Genomic DNA, 16,013 nt, shown 5'->3' on the forward strand with positions numbered 1-16,013 from the left:
CAGGCCATAAATTCTGCATACCACCTAAAGAACTCACTTTGGAACATGGTGAATTGAGTAATGTACCTTCACTGTCTTGTCTATAACAAGATTACTGCACGTTTTGCATTTTGTTAATCTTTCATTGAGAGTAAAATGAATTATCATTGATACTATTATTTTAGCTTATTTTAAATTTATATTTTCCCTGGGCAAGTGAATATTCCCAAAGTTATAATTATTTTTAGGCATAGTTAATTGGAAATTTTGAAAATGATACCAGAAGTACATGTGTGTTTCTAAATTGAACTCTAAAATTTTACTTTTTTTTTTTTTGGTACGCGGGCCTCTCACTGTTGTGGCCTCTCCTGTTGCGGAGCACAGGCTCTGGTCGCGCAGGCCCAGTGGCCATGGCTCACGGGCCTAGCCGCTCCGCGGCATGTGGGATCTTCCCGGACCGGGGCACGAACCCGTGTCCCCTGCATCGGCAGGCGGACTCTCAACCACTGTGCCATCAGGGAAGCCCTAAAATTTTACTATTTTAATGCCCTTGAGTTGACCTTTGTTAGAGGTAGTATTTCTTTTAAACTTTGCCTTTATAAGCCCTACTAGGCTGATTGCTTAAGTTATCCAAGAGGCATTCCCTCCTGGACCTTTTTTCCCCCCATTTAAAAAAAAAATTTTGGTAAAATTGACATACCATAAATTAACAATTAACCATTTTAAAGTGCACAATTCAGTTGCGTTTAGTAGATTAACAATGTTGTGCAACCATTACCTCTTTTAGTTCCAAGACATTTTCATTACCCCAAAAGGAAACCCTACATTCATTAAGTAGTCACTCCCTATTTCCCCCTCCCCCAAGTCCCTGGCAACCACTAGGTAGCTTTCTGTATATGGATTTACCTATTCTGAATGTTTCATATAAATAAAATCATAGACTATGTGACCTTTTGTGTCTGACATTTTTTGCCTAGTGTATTGTTTTAAAGGTTCATCCACAGCTGTAACATGACTCAGTACTTCATTCCTTTCTACGGCTGAATAATACTGCATTGTATGAATATAACCACATTTTGTTTATCCATTTATCTGTTGGTGAACATTTGGGGTTGTTTCCACCTTTTGGCTCTTGTGAATATGCTTTGAACATTTGTGTACAAGTGTTTGAATATCTGTTTTCAATTTTTTGGGGTATGTAACTTGGAGTGGAACTGCTGGGTCATATGGTAATTCTGTGTTTAACTTTTTTTTTTAAACTTTTTGAGGAGCTACCAAACTGTTTTCTGTAGCTGCTATACCATTTTACATTCCTATCAGAAGTGTACATTCTGGTTTCTCCACACCCTTGCCGGTGCTTATTTTCTAATTTTTTGCATTTGGTCATCCTAGTTGTATGATTGGTATCTCATTGTGGTTTTGTTTTTCATTTCCCTAATGGCTAATGATGTTGAACATCTTTTCATGTACTTGTTGGCCATTTGTATATCTTCTTTGGAGAAATATCTGTTCAGGTCCTTTGCCCATTTTTGAATCAGGTTTTTTTTGTCATTGTTGAGTTGTAGGAGTTCTTTATATATTATGGATACTAGATCCTTATCAGATATATGATTTGCAAAGATTTTCTTCCATTCTGTGGGTTGTCTTTTCACTTTCTTGATAATGTACTTTGACGCACAAAAGTTTTAAATGTTGAGGTCCAATTTATCTATTCCCTTGTTGCTTATACTTTTGATGTCAAATGAAAATCCCTTGCCAATTTCAAAGTCATGAAGATTTACCTCTAAGAGTTTTATAGTTTAAGCTCTTATATTTAAGTCTTTGATTCATTTTGAGGTAGTTTTTGTACATGGTGTGAGGCAAGGGTCCGACTTCATTCCTTTGTATGTGGATATCCAGTTGTCTCAGCACAATTTGTTGAAAGAACATTGGTCTTTCTAGTAATGGTCTAATGGTGTTTCAACAAATTCTTTCCCTGTTGACTGGTTTTGGCCCACTTGTTGAATATCAATTGACCATAAATGTGAGATTTTATTTCTGGACTCTCAATTCTATTGCATTGGTATGTATGTCTTTCCTTATGACAGTACCATACTATTTTGATGATCAAACTTTGTAGTTTTGAAGTCGGAAGTGTGAATTCTCTAACTTTCTTCTTTTTCAAGATTGCTTTGGTTATTCAGGATCCCTTGCAATTACATATAAATTTAGGATTGATGTTTGCACTAATGAAAGAAAGGTCATTGGGATTTTGGTAGGGATTGTACTGACGGTTGACCACTTTGGAGAGTATTGCCTTCTTAACAATATTAAGTCTTCTAATCCATGAACACAGGCTGTCTTGCCATTTATTTAGGTCTTCTCTAAGTTATTCTAGCAATGTTTTGTAGTTTTCCTTGTGGAAGTCTTGTGCCTTTTTGGCTTAAATTGATTCCTTAGCATTTTGTTCTTTTTAGTGCTATTTTAAGTGAAATTGTTTTCTTAATTTCATATTGGATTGTTTATTGCTCGTACATAGCAATACAACTAATTTTTGTGTGTTAATCTTATATTCTGTAACTTTGCTAACTTGTTTATTAACTATAGTTTTTATTTATAGATTCTTTAGGATTTACTATATATAGGGTCATGTCATCTGTGAATAAAGATAGTTTTACTTCTTCCTTTCCAACTTGGATGGCTTTTATTTTTCTTGTCCAATTGCTCTGGCTAGAACTCCAGTACAGTGTTTCAGTGGTGAAAGCAGGCATCTTTGTCTTATTTCTGATTTTAGGGGGAAAGCTTTCGGTCTTTCACTATTGTGTATAATGTTAGCTGTTGGGTTTTTTTTTTTTTTTTTTTGCGGTATGCGGGCCTCTCACTGTTGTGGCCTCTCCCATTGTGGAGCACAGGCTCCGGACGTGCAGGCTCAGCGGCCATGGCTCATGGGCCTAGCCGCTCCGCAGCATGTGGGATCCTCTCGGACCGGGGCACGAACTGGTGTCCCCTGCATCGGCAGGCGGACTCCCAACCACTGCGCCACCAGGGAAGCCCACTTTAATTGATTTTCATATGTCAAACCACCCTTGTATTCCTGGGTTAAATCCCACTTGGTCATGATATCTAATCCTCTTAATATGCTGCTGCATTCATCTTTCTAGTATTTTGTTAAGGAGTTTTGCATCTATTTTCATAAAAGATGTTGGTCTATAGTTTTCTTGTGATGTTTTAATCTGTATTTGGTGTCAGGGCAATGCTGGCTTTATGTAAAAAATTAGGAAGTGTCCCTCCTCTTCAATTTTTGGAAGAATTTGAGGATTGATCTTAATTCTTCTTTAAATGTTTGGTAGAATGCACCAGTAAAGCCATCTCTTTCCTGCACTTTTAGGATGTGTCTTAAGAGATTAATTTTGTTGTTACCACATATAACTACTTTGCCCAGTCTCTAGGTCTCTTACCTTAGCATAAAATTTTACTGTTGGAAAAAATTGGTTAAATTATTGCCCCTCTCTACCCCCTGGCTAATACTCCTCCAGATTGGCAAGGTCATAAAAATGAGGAAAGACTCAAAAACTGTCAGAGACCAGAGGACACTAGGGAGACATGACAACTAAATGTCATGTAGTATCCTGGATGAGATATTGGAACAGAAAAAGGACATGAATGGAAAAACTGGTGAAATCTGAATCAAGTCTGGAGTTTAGTTAAGATAATGTACCAGTTTTTGGTTTCTTAATTTTGACACCATATCACTATAAAATAAGATAACATTAGGGAAACCTGAACTGAGTTAGGGGTATATGGGAATTCTCCCTACTATCTTTGCAACTTTTTTTTTTTTTTACAAATCTATAATTATTCGTATTAAATTTATTTTAAAAAATGCATATATAGTTAGTAGATTGCAGTCAGAAATACAGCCTAGGTCTTTCAAGTTAAGGTCAGAAATCCATATTAGTTGGTCACATCTGTAGTATATCTTTGGCTAGAAAAGACTGAAAATGTGGATTCTTTGTAGAAAAGCATTTTAACTTTTTTTTCTTTTCTTTTTTGGATATATCCTTTGGAGTAAGGGGTAGCTCAGGTGACATGAATCACTCTTCTATTAGAATTGCGTCAACTTGATTAAAACATAAACGTTTAAAATTTTGAGAGTTGGTGGTAAATATATATCTTTTGGTCTTATGGTAGAAGAGTGAACAATAATCCTAGATGAGCTAGTAATGCCTTTGTGGACTGAAACTTTTTACAGAACAGTTGCTATTTCTGTGAAAATACACATTTTGCATGGCAGGATTTGACATTTTGATCCTAAGACTGCTTTGGCAAAGAAGTTGATCTGTAAACCATCTAAACGTTTGGGTCTCATTTATTCCTTTTGGAGTTCCTTATAAACCTCTCTTCCCCGTGTGGATGTCACATGCGGCTCCTTCAGAGCCTGTCTCACGTCCCTGTCCTTTTGTACCCCTGGGCTGATCACTCAACCCAGCAACTTTTTATGCCTTTCTCCAGCCTCTTATCCTTCCAGAAGATCAGCTAGCTGTGAGACAGATTAGGAAGGCTGAAGGACGAATGGGTTTATAATATTCTTTCTCAGCTTTCATGTTGGTAATGATATCCACTTCAGTTCTTGATCTGTTGTTAAGAATCAACAGGAATGTGTTGCTTATCTGTCATAGAACTTTCCCTGAAGACTTACAAGAGCAAAATATTTCTGGGAGTAGTTTTTGCTGTATTCTGTATTTAAAAAAAAAAAGCCTCAAAGCTTTGTACCTCAGAGATCTAGACTTGGGATTATTATACATGTGGTGTATGGGTACAGATTGTAGAGTGTTCCTGTGAAACCTTTCGTAAACTGAAATGACTTGAAGAGGCAATTACCTTAGGGCACATCTTGCTCAACGGATGTACAGAAATTGAGATAAAGCACAGATGCTCACAGGCACAATTCAAAGCTGTAGCAGCTTGCTGTTGAGTGTAGTTCCCATGGAAGGAGCTTGGCGGGGCCACTCTCACTGCTTGGGGTGCACACTGCATTTATAATGGCGCTGCAAAGCAAACACAACGCTGTTTTTGCTTTTCGCCTTTTTTCGTAAAAGCAGAAGTCCTCTTCAGATTTCTTTGCGTTAACGAAACCAGATACTAATGTAGTTCTTTCATAAAAACGAAATGGCATAAAGCGAACTTCTCTGAAAAGCAGGGATACCTGTATGTGTGTTTCTGAGGGGAGAAAGGAACCATAGGTTTTGTCTGATTCTCAGGAATTCCTGATCCTAGAAAGGTTAAGAATCATGATTTTGATCCAGTACCCTGTCTCATTTGACAGTCTAGCAAACTGAGGTTGAGAGAGAAGAAAAGACTTGTCATGACTTGATGAGTATCCAGGCTCCCAATCCTGGGTTTCCCACTGTACCACAAATAAAATTATCTACAGGGTCCAATGGTTAAATTTCCCATGCTTTTAGTTATTTCCCTTGCTTGTGCATCCCTTTTTTCCTCCCTCCTCACTTTTCTTTTCATAGGAAGTATGTCAAGTTTATTTGCCTGTGCTCATTTGTGTGTGTGTGTTTTTCTTTTTTTTTTTTTGCTTCCTTAGGCCAAGTCATGACTACAGTAGCGGTACATGTGGACTCCAAAGCTGAGCTCACTACCCTGCTGGAGCAGTGGGAAAAGGAACATGGCAGTGGGCAGGACATGGTACCTATCCTTACCAGGTATGAACAATTAAGTTTTTCTTTTTTAAAAAAAGGAAAAATTGGGAATTCCCTGGCAGTCCACTGCCGTGGGCCCAGGTTCAATTCCTGGTTGGGGAACTAAGATCCTGCAAGCCACACAGCGTGGCCAAAAAAAAAAAAAGGAAAAATTGGAGAATGTTATAGAACATTTTCACTTTGTGAATTCTTTTTGGTTTTTTTTCCATAGAAGTTTTTTTAATGGTTCTACTTAATAAAATATTTGTTTGCAGGAAGAAAAAAATTTCCCCAAAACTAGAAAAGCATTTTTGAAGCAATTTTCCAAATTACAATGTTAAACTCATCTCCAGCTCTGTAAAAGTATATGACACGAGATCTTTAAAGTTTCACTGCATTTCAGGATTGTTCTTGGAAAAGATACTCTGCCAGAAAATCAATGGGGTCATTGGGTCTGACCTTACAACACTCATTCAGACCCTGCATAAGCATTGGCATAATGTAGGCCATTAAATAGTTTCTCAGGAGAATAGAATGGGCCTTCAGTACTTCTCTTTCTTCTCTTTTCACTTTCTCTAGTTTATTCTCACTTCTCAGAGCAAAATAATTTCTGGCTACCCAGATGAAGCAAAGTGAGAGAGAGGAAGGAAGGAAGGAAGGGAGAGAGGGAGGGAAAGAGAGAGAGACAGAAAGACAGAAGGAAGGAAGGAAGGCTCACTTCATGAATTCTCAATCCATTTTTTTTCCCTGTCGGAACTAGTCTTTTATCTCTCTACTTCTTGAACCTTGTAAAAATTTCTTCCCTTTCCTCTCAGGCCCTTTTGTTGTCATTCTCTTTCCAAGGTTCTTCTCCTGCCAATGTTTTAGCACCAAGGTTTTGTTTGTGGTTCTCTTCTCTCTTCACCCTAAGTATTCTACCTAGATAGTTTCATCTCTGTCCATGATTTAAAAAATTATTCTCATGTTAACTTTCAAATTTCTATTTTCACTGCAGACTCCTCTTTTTAAAAATTTCAGACCCATTTCTCAGCTGATTGGTGTATACATGTTTACCTGGTTATACCACAGACACCTGAAACATACTATGTTCAAAATAGAGCTTATCATCTTCATCCTACCTCCCTCTTCATTCACAGTTTGTGCTTTTGTGCTCCCTGCCTTGGTGTAAATAGTTATAAACTAAAAACTGAAAACCATTCTCCCTAGTGTATTCCTTTACTAGCACAACTTAGTCACCAAGCCCTGAGGGTTTCTGCTTCCTCTTCTTCCCCATTCGCACTTCCTTTATTAGGTATTGATCGTGTCTTGACTGGCTCATTAGGCAGTGTGCATTATCCCTCTGTCTGCAGTTTACCCTCTTCTAATATATCATACCTCAGCTCATAATTCTTCCCTGGCACCCTTTTCCTTCAGAATGAAATGTAATTTAGAGTGGCCTATGAGGCCATTTATGATTTAGTCTGTACTTCCTTTTTCTGCCTCATAGTGTTGTTCTTCAGAGAGGAATAGAACCATATTTTCCAGTGTCTGTGTGCCTTTACACTTGCTGTTTCTTTGGCCTGAAATGCCTTTCCTTGGTATATCTGCCTGGCAAGCTCTAGTCCTTTCAGGAAGCAGTTCAAGAATCATGTCTTGGGGCGTCCCTGGTGGCGCAGTGGTTGAGAGTCCGCCTGCCGATGCAGGGGACACAGGTTCGTGACCCGGTCGGGGAGGATCCCACATGCCGCAGAGTGGCTGGGCCCGTGAGCCATGGCTGCTGAGCCTGTGCGTCCGGAGCCTGTGCTCCGCAACAGGAGAGGCCACAACAGTGAGAGGCCCACATACCGAAAAAAAAAAAAATCATGTCTGTAAATATCATATGATATCACTTATATGTGAAATCTGAAATATGACACAAATGAACCTATCTATGAAACAGAAATGGAATCATGGACATAGAGGTTGCCAAGGGGGTTGGGGGAGGGATGGAGTGGGAGGTTGGGATTAGCAGATGTAAGCTTTTATATATAGAATGGATAAACAACCAGGTCCTACTGTATAGCACAGAGAATTATATTTAATATCCTATGATAAGCCATAATGGAAAGGAATATTTGAAAAAAGAATGTATGTATATGTATATATATGTATAACTTAATCACTTTGCTGTACAGCAGTAATTAACACAACATTGTAAATCAGCTATACTTCAATTAAAAAAAATCTTTCCCCCATTTTAATTACCACTTGTATTATAATTATCTTTTTACATGTGTCTCCTCACTAAATTGTAAGTCTTTTTTGAAGTCAGGTACTACTCATTTTTATTGGTGTCTCCTTGTGTTGCCTCAGACACTGACTTGCCCAATGCTTGGTACATAGTAAACTGTGTGGGACATAATTTTATTGAATGAATGTGTTAAGGAAGAAGAGAAAGTGAAAAAAAAAAGGCTGGGTTGGGATGCCCATGGTTTTTCTGAGCAGGAAGCCTCTGGAACATGGGGCTCTTTAACATCTAATCTGTAATATCATAGCAGAGAAAAAAAACTTTGTTTATGCAATGATCTATTCTCTAGGGATAAAGAGAACTATGATCTTATGACAGTTTAAACAGGGATAAATGCTTTGTTCTTAATTGCTCTTGATAGATGGGGAACATGTGAAAGTACAGTTTTTTTTTAGGGAAAGGATTATTGCTGACTGGTGGAAAGTGGATTTTCATTTGTAGAGGCATTGGACATTAAGAACTATTAATCACAAGCTACTTGAAGTGCAGCCACAGTGAATTAAAGAATCTTAAGTATTGTGCATTTAACGTGTGTGGATTATTGATTGATGTACCTTTGAAAGGAGGAGAGAGTCATGAATGGGGATGATAGTGTTAGTGGTAGATTCATTTAATTGCTCAAAAGATATAAAATATAAGGTATTTTTTAATACTTTATTTTCGGGAATTCCCTGGCGGTCCAGTGGTTAGGACTCGGTGCTTCCACTCCCGGGGCCCGTGTTCAATCCCTGGGCAGGGAACTAAGATCCTGCAAGCTGCGTGGTGAGGCCAAAAAAAACCCCAAAACCAAAAAACTTTATTTTCAGGATTATTTCATATTAATTATCATATTTGACCCTGAACTTTGTCATTATGCTATGGTATTCAGCAGTGCAAAGCCTAAATGGAGGGACCCTATCTTCAAGGAGATAACCATCTGGGAGGCAACTAATGGCTCCAAAAAATGCATAGTAGTACAAAATAGCATATAATGAAGTGCTAGATTGGCAGTGTGGTTTGTAAATATTCTAGGGGTTAGGAGAATGGAAAGAATTTGAATGAGTCCATTTCTTCTATTCATTCAACAAATGTTTGAGGACCTTTTGTGTGTCAGAACTGTAGGAGACACTTCTCTGAACCTCAGCTTCTTCATTTGTCACTAAAAGTGTGAGAGCTACATTGTTAAAAGATAGCCGCCATCCTCTGAGCTGCTTGCAAAAGACTATAGGACTTCCCTGGTGGTGCAGTAGTTAAGAATCCGCCTGCAATGCAGGGACCACGGGTTTGATCCCAGGTCTGGGAAGATCCCACATGCTGCGGAGCAACTAAACCCATGCACCACAACTACTGAGCCTGCGCTCTAGGGCCCGTGTGCTGCAACTACTGAAGCCCGTGTACCTAGAGCCCGTGCTCCACAACAAGAGAGAAGCCACTGCAACGAGAAGCCCGTGCACCACAACAAAGAGTACCCCCCTGCTTGCCGCAGCTAGAGAAAGCCTGCGTGCAGCAACAAAGACCCAGCGTGGCCAAAACAAACAAAAAAACAAAACAAAAAAACCCAAAAGACTATAGCCAGGCAGTAGAAAGCTAAGGTTAAAATACTGGGTTTTAACTCCAATTCCAGTGGGCTTTCCAGTGTAGGATGAGGTAAAGGTTCCTTGGAACAGGGACTTGAAAGTTGGTAGAATATACCTTGATTGAAAGCAGAGACAAGGTTTTCTAGGAAAAGTTCAAATGTGACTGAAAAATGTATCTAGGGGAGAATGAACTGGGGCATGTTTTTGTGGCAGTGAGGAAATGGGCCCCGCCAGAGTGGAGGGTGAATATAAGGTAGGAATGGAAGATAAAGTTATATGGAGCAAGATCTTAAAAAGATCTTTAAGGTTAGACTGGGACTTTAAGAGACAGTAGGATGAATTCAGAGTATAGTTTATTTTAGATAGGAGCAAAACTCTTACCATCCTTCAAATTGTGGGTCTGTTAGTTCACTGGCTATTTCCTAAAGTATCTTCACATCTGTCATCCCTCTCACCCTGCAAACTGGCTTCAGTTTGGGTGTATTGCATGAAAAGCAAATGAATTTCAGGCCTACATGCTCCTTTACTGACTACTTTTTAAAATGATCTTTTGGCTATTTTCCTAAGAAAAATGTACAACTCTATAACTTGATTGACTTTTTATTTTTTATGTTGTTTTATTTATTATAATCAAGACTTCGACTTAATTCTGTGAAAAAGGACTGGCATTGCGCCAAGCTGTATGAGCTTAACCCAGGTTTTGTGTTTTTTTTTATATTATTGAGATATAATTTATAGTCCACCCACGGTTGCTTGACTCTGTGGATGTGGAGGGCCAACTGTACTATGCCATTTTATACAAAGGACTTGAGCATTAGAGGATTTTAGTATCCCTGGGAGGTCCTGGAACCAATTCTCTGTGGATACTGAGGGATGGATTGTTTACTTACAAAATCATCACCTAGATCAAATTATAGAACTTGAGTACTACCTCCAGAAGGCTCCCTCCTGCCCCATTGCATCAATATCTACCTTAGATTAATTCGTTTTCTATTTGTTATTGATTCCCAGTTTCCATAGGAACACCACCTAAATAGCTCTGACTTAAGTTCTGTTTTAAGCAGACTACATATATTAACTTTTACTTCAGGGAAACTCTGTAAGATAGGGACTGTTATCCTCATTTTACAGATTAGGCGCAGAGAGGTTAAATAACTTGACCGAAGTCACAAACAGGGGAAGAGATATGATTTGAACACTGGCCATCTGGCTCCAGAATCCATGTTTTTAACTTCTGCTGTGCTATATTGCTTAGTTTCCACTGAAGATACTAGTAGATCTTATAATATGTAATTTAAAATACATTTTATGTGATCATCCTTTGTGGCAAAGAGAGTTTTCAGAGTTTAGGGGGAAAGGTAGAAAAGGTAGAAATACTTTTGAGGCTTGATGGGGAAAAATATACCAGAGTGGGCAAGAATTTTTGCAGGGAGCTTAACCCTTAAGACTAGAAGTATGGTTTTGTGGAAATAAAGCATGCAGGAAAATTTGAGTTAGGATAGAGCATCCTAGATACTGGAGAGCATGAAAGCCTTTTATTTGATTGTCATTATAATAGGTTAAAATGTCAGTCCTTAGGGTACTCAGAAAGTGATTTTTCTTATTTCAAAAAAAAAAGTGTGAATAAAAAAGAACAGTTGATAACGTGCAACAACATGGATGACTCAACGTGCTGAGTGAAAGAAGTCAAACATAAAAAGAGTATATGTGGAGCTTCCCTGGTCGTGCAGTGGTTAAGAATCCGCTTGCCAATGCAGGGGACACGGGTTCCATCCCTGTTCCGGGAAGATCCCACATGCCGTGGAGCAACTAAGCCCGTGCGCCACAACTACTGAGCCTGCGCTCTAGAGCCCACGAGCCACAACTACTGAAGCCTGCATGCCTAGAGCCCGTGCTCCACAGCAAGAGAAGCCCACGCACCACAACGAAGAGTAGCCCCCGCTCGCTGCAACTAGAGAAAGCCCGCACGCAGCAACGAAGACCCAACGCAGCCAAAAGTAAATAAATAAATAAAATAAAATTAAAAAAAAAGAGTATATGTGATTTCATTTATATGAAATTGTAGAACAGGCAAAACTAATCTTTAGTGAGAAAAAGTAGGTGAGTGGTTGCTTAGGGCAGGGGTGGGAACCTGGGTGGGTGGAAGAATGTTACAGGCTGAGGTAACAGCACCTAGAAAGGTCCTGGAGCAGTTACGAGTTTGGACTCTGAAGAGCAGGGAAGGCCATGTGACTGTAGCTTAATAAAGGAGGGGTGGAGGAGTACAAGAAGTGGTCATAGATGCAGACAAAAGCCAGGTTACTGTAAACCTTGCAGTGCTTGGGTTTAATTTAAGTTGAGGGTAAGTCATTCAAAGTTGGAGGTGTATTGTGTCAGGTCAAGCATGGAAGCAAGAAACAAGGAGACCAGGGAAAAGTCTATTGCAGGTAGTCCAGAAGTTGATAAAGGTGGTCTGGACAAGGGTAGGAGTGGTCAAAATTTAAGGAAATGATTAAAGTCAGGAGATATTTTGTAGGTAGAGCTTATAGGAATTATTGCTGTGGGGGATGGGGAGAAAAGGACAGTTTTAATGATGACTCCTTGTTTTTGGCTTCTGAGGGGATAGTGCTATTATTTGAGACAGGAGAGTTGGAGAGAAGAATGGATTTGGGAGTGGAAAACTGTTTTATGAGATAGTTGTTTAGGTCTTTATGTTTGTTAGGAAAATACCCTTTTTCTAATTTTTTGCTTTTATTTTGTACCTTGATTGTTTGACTATTGTAGGTAGTGATACCTTTTTTTTTGTATGCTTGTCTAGAATTGACCCTGTCTTCTCTTTGTGCTAGGATGTCTGAATTGATTGAAAAAGAAACTGAAGAATATCGTAAGGGGGATCCAGACCCATTTGATGATCGACATCCTGGTGAGACTGTGTTCTCTTAAGCCTGGCTCTAAACTGCTTAGGGCTTCCCTGGTGGCACAGTGATTGAGAGTCCACCTGCCGATGCAGGGGACACGGGTTCGTGCCCCGGTCCGGGAAGATCCCACATGCCGTGGAGCGACTGGGCCTGTGAGCCATGGCCGCTGAGCCTGTGCGTCCGTAGCCTGTGTTCCGCAACGGGAGAGGCCACAACAGTGAGAGGCCCGTGTACCGCAAAAAAAAAAGAAAACTGCTTAATATAAGGAATATTTTTCAATTGAAATAGAATTTATTTGTTAAAATATTGCTCAAGGTGGGGGCAGAGAGGAAAAATAAATTCCTGGCAAAATGGAAATACTTTTAATATTTACCTATTAAATGGAAGATTACTATTACTAGAAGCTAACTTAAAGGAACTAAATTATATAGATATACCTTATTGACTCAGTTGATATGATTACAAAGATTTAAAAAGAGAAAAATGTTCTGTCTTTCTGACTTTTAAACCAAAAGATGTTATCCTCTGTGCCTTCATTTTTCTAACAACAATAATTATCCTTTTATTAACGGGGAGATGTGGTTGAGAATGCATTCAGTGCCTTGCTTTTAGTTATGAAATTGATGCTTGGAACCTTGAATAATGAATGAATGGATTTCTTGATGTCTACTTTAGTGTTCCAACAGCTAAAATATGCCATCTCATGTTAATGTGGTTTTCTTTTGGGCCAATTTAATTAGAGCCATGACAAACCAGCCTGCTTTGGCATGGAATTTGCTATAATACAGAACTGTATGGGACTTGAGACTGCTATTTTATGTTCTCTCTAAGGTAGCTTACCAGTGGGCAAAGCTTATGTCATGTGGGCCCACACTGCATATAAATTTTCTCTTTATAAAACCAGGAGTTCCTTTTGGAGAGAAGAGTCTGAGATTTTGTATGTGGAGAGATAGTGAGAATGAATGGGACTTACAAAAATAAGAACATTGTATATCCACCCAAATGTTCCAGGGTTTATTTCTGTTTCTTAGACTTTTATTCCCAAATGTAAGTAAGCTAAGCATTTCAAATTGAGTGTCCAGTTGTTTATGTGATGTTACCTGCTGCTCTTGTCCTAGACATCCCCACTTGTGACTTTGAGAACGGCTATTGGGCTAACATCTTCAGTAAGGCAATCAGAGCATGAAATAGTAGGAAAGTGAAAAGAAACTAAGTTAATTCATGGGATTGTGAAAAGAATTCAAGAGGTGATCATGCTTAGTGACATTGCCTTGGGAAGGATGAAATGGTAACGAGGAAGAAGGGAGAGAAGAATGCCTTTTTTTTCAGTAGAAATTTAAAGACAGTTTTTTTCCTTCCTAACTCTTATGTTAAGTCATATTTGTCATTAGGCATAATTTCTATTAATAAAAATAAGGGTCACAGTTTCATCTTTTATAAAGAGAGAAAGTTAAGTAATCTGAGGTCCACGTTTGTTTTTATAGTACCATTCTCTAACTTCTGTTTTTGTGAATTACTTTGGGATATTAATTACAGCTTGGTAAAAACTTTATATCAGCAGCTTATATCTTTTCTTCATCCTAAATTGTATCCTTTGACTAAATTTGCCACTCTGAAAGGAAAATTAAATTGATGATATCTCTTTTAAAAGCGAACCAGTAATTTTCCCAACCATTAAGTAATTCTTTTACACTTAGGCTGTGTGTTGAGTAAATCCTACGTTCCTGGCCTCCTTTCTTTCCCCAGGAGCTCAGAAGTTAAGATGACCACGTTTATTTTATCTTTAGAATTGGTGATTGCTTGGCGGGATTCCCCCTGTCCCCCAAACCTGGAGTGTTCATTACAGGTTTGAGGACACATTTGTACTGCTGTTGGCATTATAGTTGAGAGATTGGACTTGGAGCCTATCTTCTCCAGGCCACTCATCAAAAGAAGTTGTGCTTCCTTCCTTTCTTTGTCTGGGAAGTCATGGGTTTTCATTCTTTTAGGCTCCTTTATGATTCTTTTGTAGACCCTTGTATACTCTTAGTGATGCTGGTCTGGGTCTAGTGCTCATTTATTTAATTCAGCATTGATGTGTAGGCAATATGCTGGGAGATGGGAAAGTTAGAGAGCAGTGTCTCAAATTTTTTATTGTCATTTTTAATTTTAAAGAATGCTCCTTATGAAATCTGATTCATCAAAAGAATCTTTTCTTTGTTTCTGTTAATTTTTGCTGGCCTTTTAATAGTACTTAAAACAACCCAGGTGCCTTTCCAGAGGTTTGAGTTGCTTGACTGGGATGACTTACTCATTCCTTTGTTTGTTCCTCCCCTCTTCTTTTGGTAGGTCGAGCTGATCCAGAGTGTATGCTGGGCCACTTGCTGAGAATACTCTTCAAGAATGATGATTTCATGAATGCAGTAGGTTTGCTTCTTACTTTTCTCTAGAGATTATCATCAGCAGATGCTGTACCTTTATTGTTTTTTTTTGTAAATAGTCTGTTTTTTCCTGAGGCCTTGACAAAGTTGGGAATAGAGTGGGTAGCTTTTTAAATTTGGTATTGGTTCAATGAAATAGACTAATCATGGACTTCTTTATTACCAAAGTCCTGGTTGTGGCCAAGGTGTTTTCTCTTTGGTGTGTACTTTGTTCAGTTGAATATTGGTGAGGGTTCCCAAGGCATCTGTGCTCATTCTGGGGTGAGATGATTTTGAGTTTGGGAATATAGGAGTTCTCTTGGATTCTTGAATAGAAAAGTAAGAGTGATATGTACCGTATGACTCTGCACTGACACTATGGGTGTGTGCATTGGGCATGTGGAGGGAGAGAAAGTGCCTTATTTAACTCTGGTCTGTTGAGGAGTAAATGAGGGTAAAAAAAAAAGTATGTATTACTCACAGCTCCTGAACATAGTAATTATTTAATAAATTGTGGCTGTTAGGTTTGATTTTGGAGGTGGAATAGCATGATGCTTGAGAGCATGGGCTTTGGGGTCCATGTTTTGGGTTTAAGTGCAGCTCCACTCTTCATTGACATTTTGATCTTTAGGCAACTTAAGCCTCTCCAAGCTTTATTTTCTCAAAGCTTTATTTCCCTAATCTATGAAATAGGGATGATAGTTCTTACCTTAAAATGTTTTTGTAATCCTTGAATGAAATTAAACATGAAAAGTACTTAGTTCAGAACCTGGCACATGAGGGCTCAGTAATTATTAGCTATTATTTTTATCTGTATTATATTAATTCCCAATTTTATTTATCACTGGTGTCTCTTCTCTGCTTCAGATCACTTCCAGCTGCCTTCTAGACGTTCCCACATGGATATTTCCCACAGGCACCTTGAATTCTGCATGTCTCATTGTTTGCCCCACAATCTGTTTCTCTTATGCTCTAGCTCAGTAATGGTGTCCTTTCCTAGCCAGCTGGAAGTTATCCTTTATTCCTCTAAGCTTTCTTATTCAGTGAACTTACAGGTCTTATTGTGCCCTCCCCCTTAACCTTCACAAATCCCTCCGCTTCTTTCTGCCCTTGTTGTCAGACCTTAGGTTAGCTACCACCATCTCTCGATACTGCAATAGCCTCTTAATTGGTTTCTCTTCTTATCTTGTCCCAACCCATTCTTTACTTATATCCCGAAAATCTTTATCAAATGCAAAAAATGATCA

The 16,013-nt window shown here is 38.8% G+C and overlaps 1 protein-coding gene across 13 annotated transcripts in view; it reads left to right on the forward strand.

The window, feature by feature from the left end:
• DCAF1 (DDB1 and CUL4 associated factor 1) overlaps positions 1-16,013 on the forward strand; it is a 93,060-nt gene that overhangs the window by 3,556 nt on the left and 73,491 nt on the right. For 10 of the 13 annotated variants that reach the window (XM_033424486.2, XM_049693784.1, XM_049693781.1 and 7 more), the window contains 3 exons: positions 5,555-5,672; positions 12,296-12,372; positions 14,696-14,769. In XM_033424486.2, the coding sequence (XP_033280377.1) occupies positions 5,563-5,672; positions 12,296-12,372; positions 14,696-14,769 (261 nt within the window). In that variant the 5' untranslated portion in view covers positions 5,555-5,562. Of the gene's footprint in view, positions 1-5,554; positions 5,673-11,227; positions 11,468-12,295; positions 12,373-14,695; positions 14,770-16,013 lie in introns of those variants that run through there. The other 3 variants (XM_049693780.1, XM_049693786.1, XM_049693785.1) reach the window with 3 other exon arrangements.

The sequence above is a fragment of the Orcinus orca genome, chromosome 10, assembly GCF_937001465.1.
Source record: "Orcinus orca chromosome 10, mOrcOrc1.1, whole genome shotgun sequence".
Taxonomy (NCBI): domain Eukaryota; kingdom Metazoa; phylum Chordata; class Mammalia; order Artiodactyla; family Delphinidae; genus Orcinus; species Orcinus orca.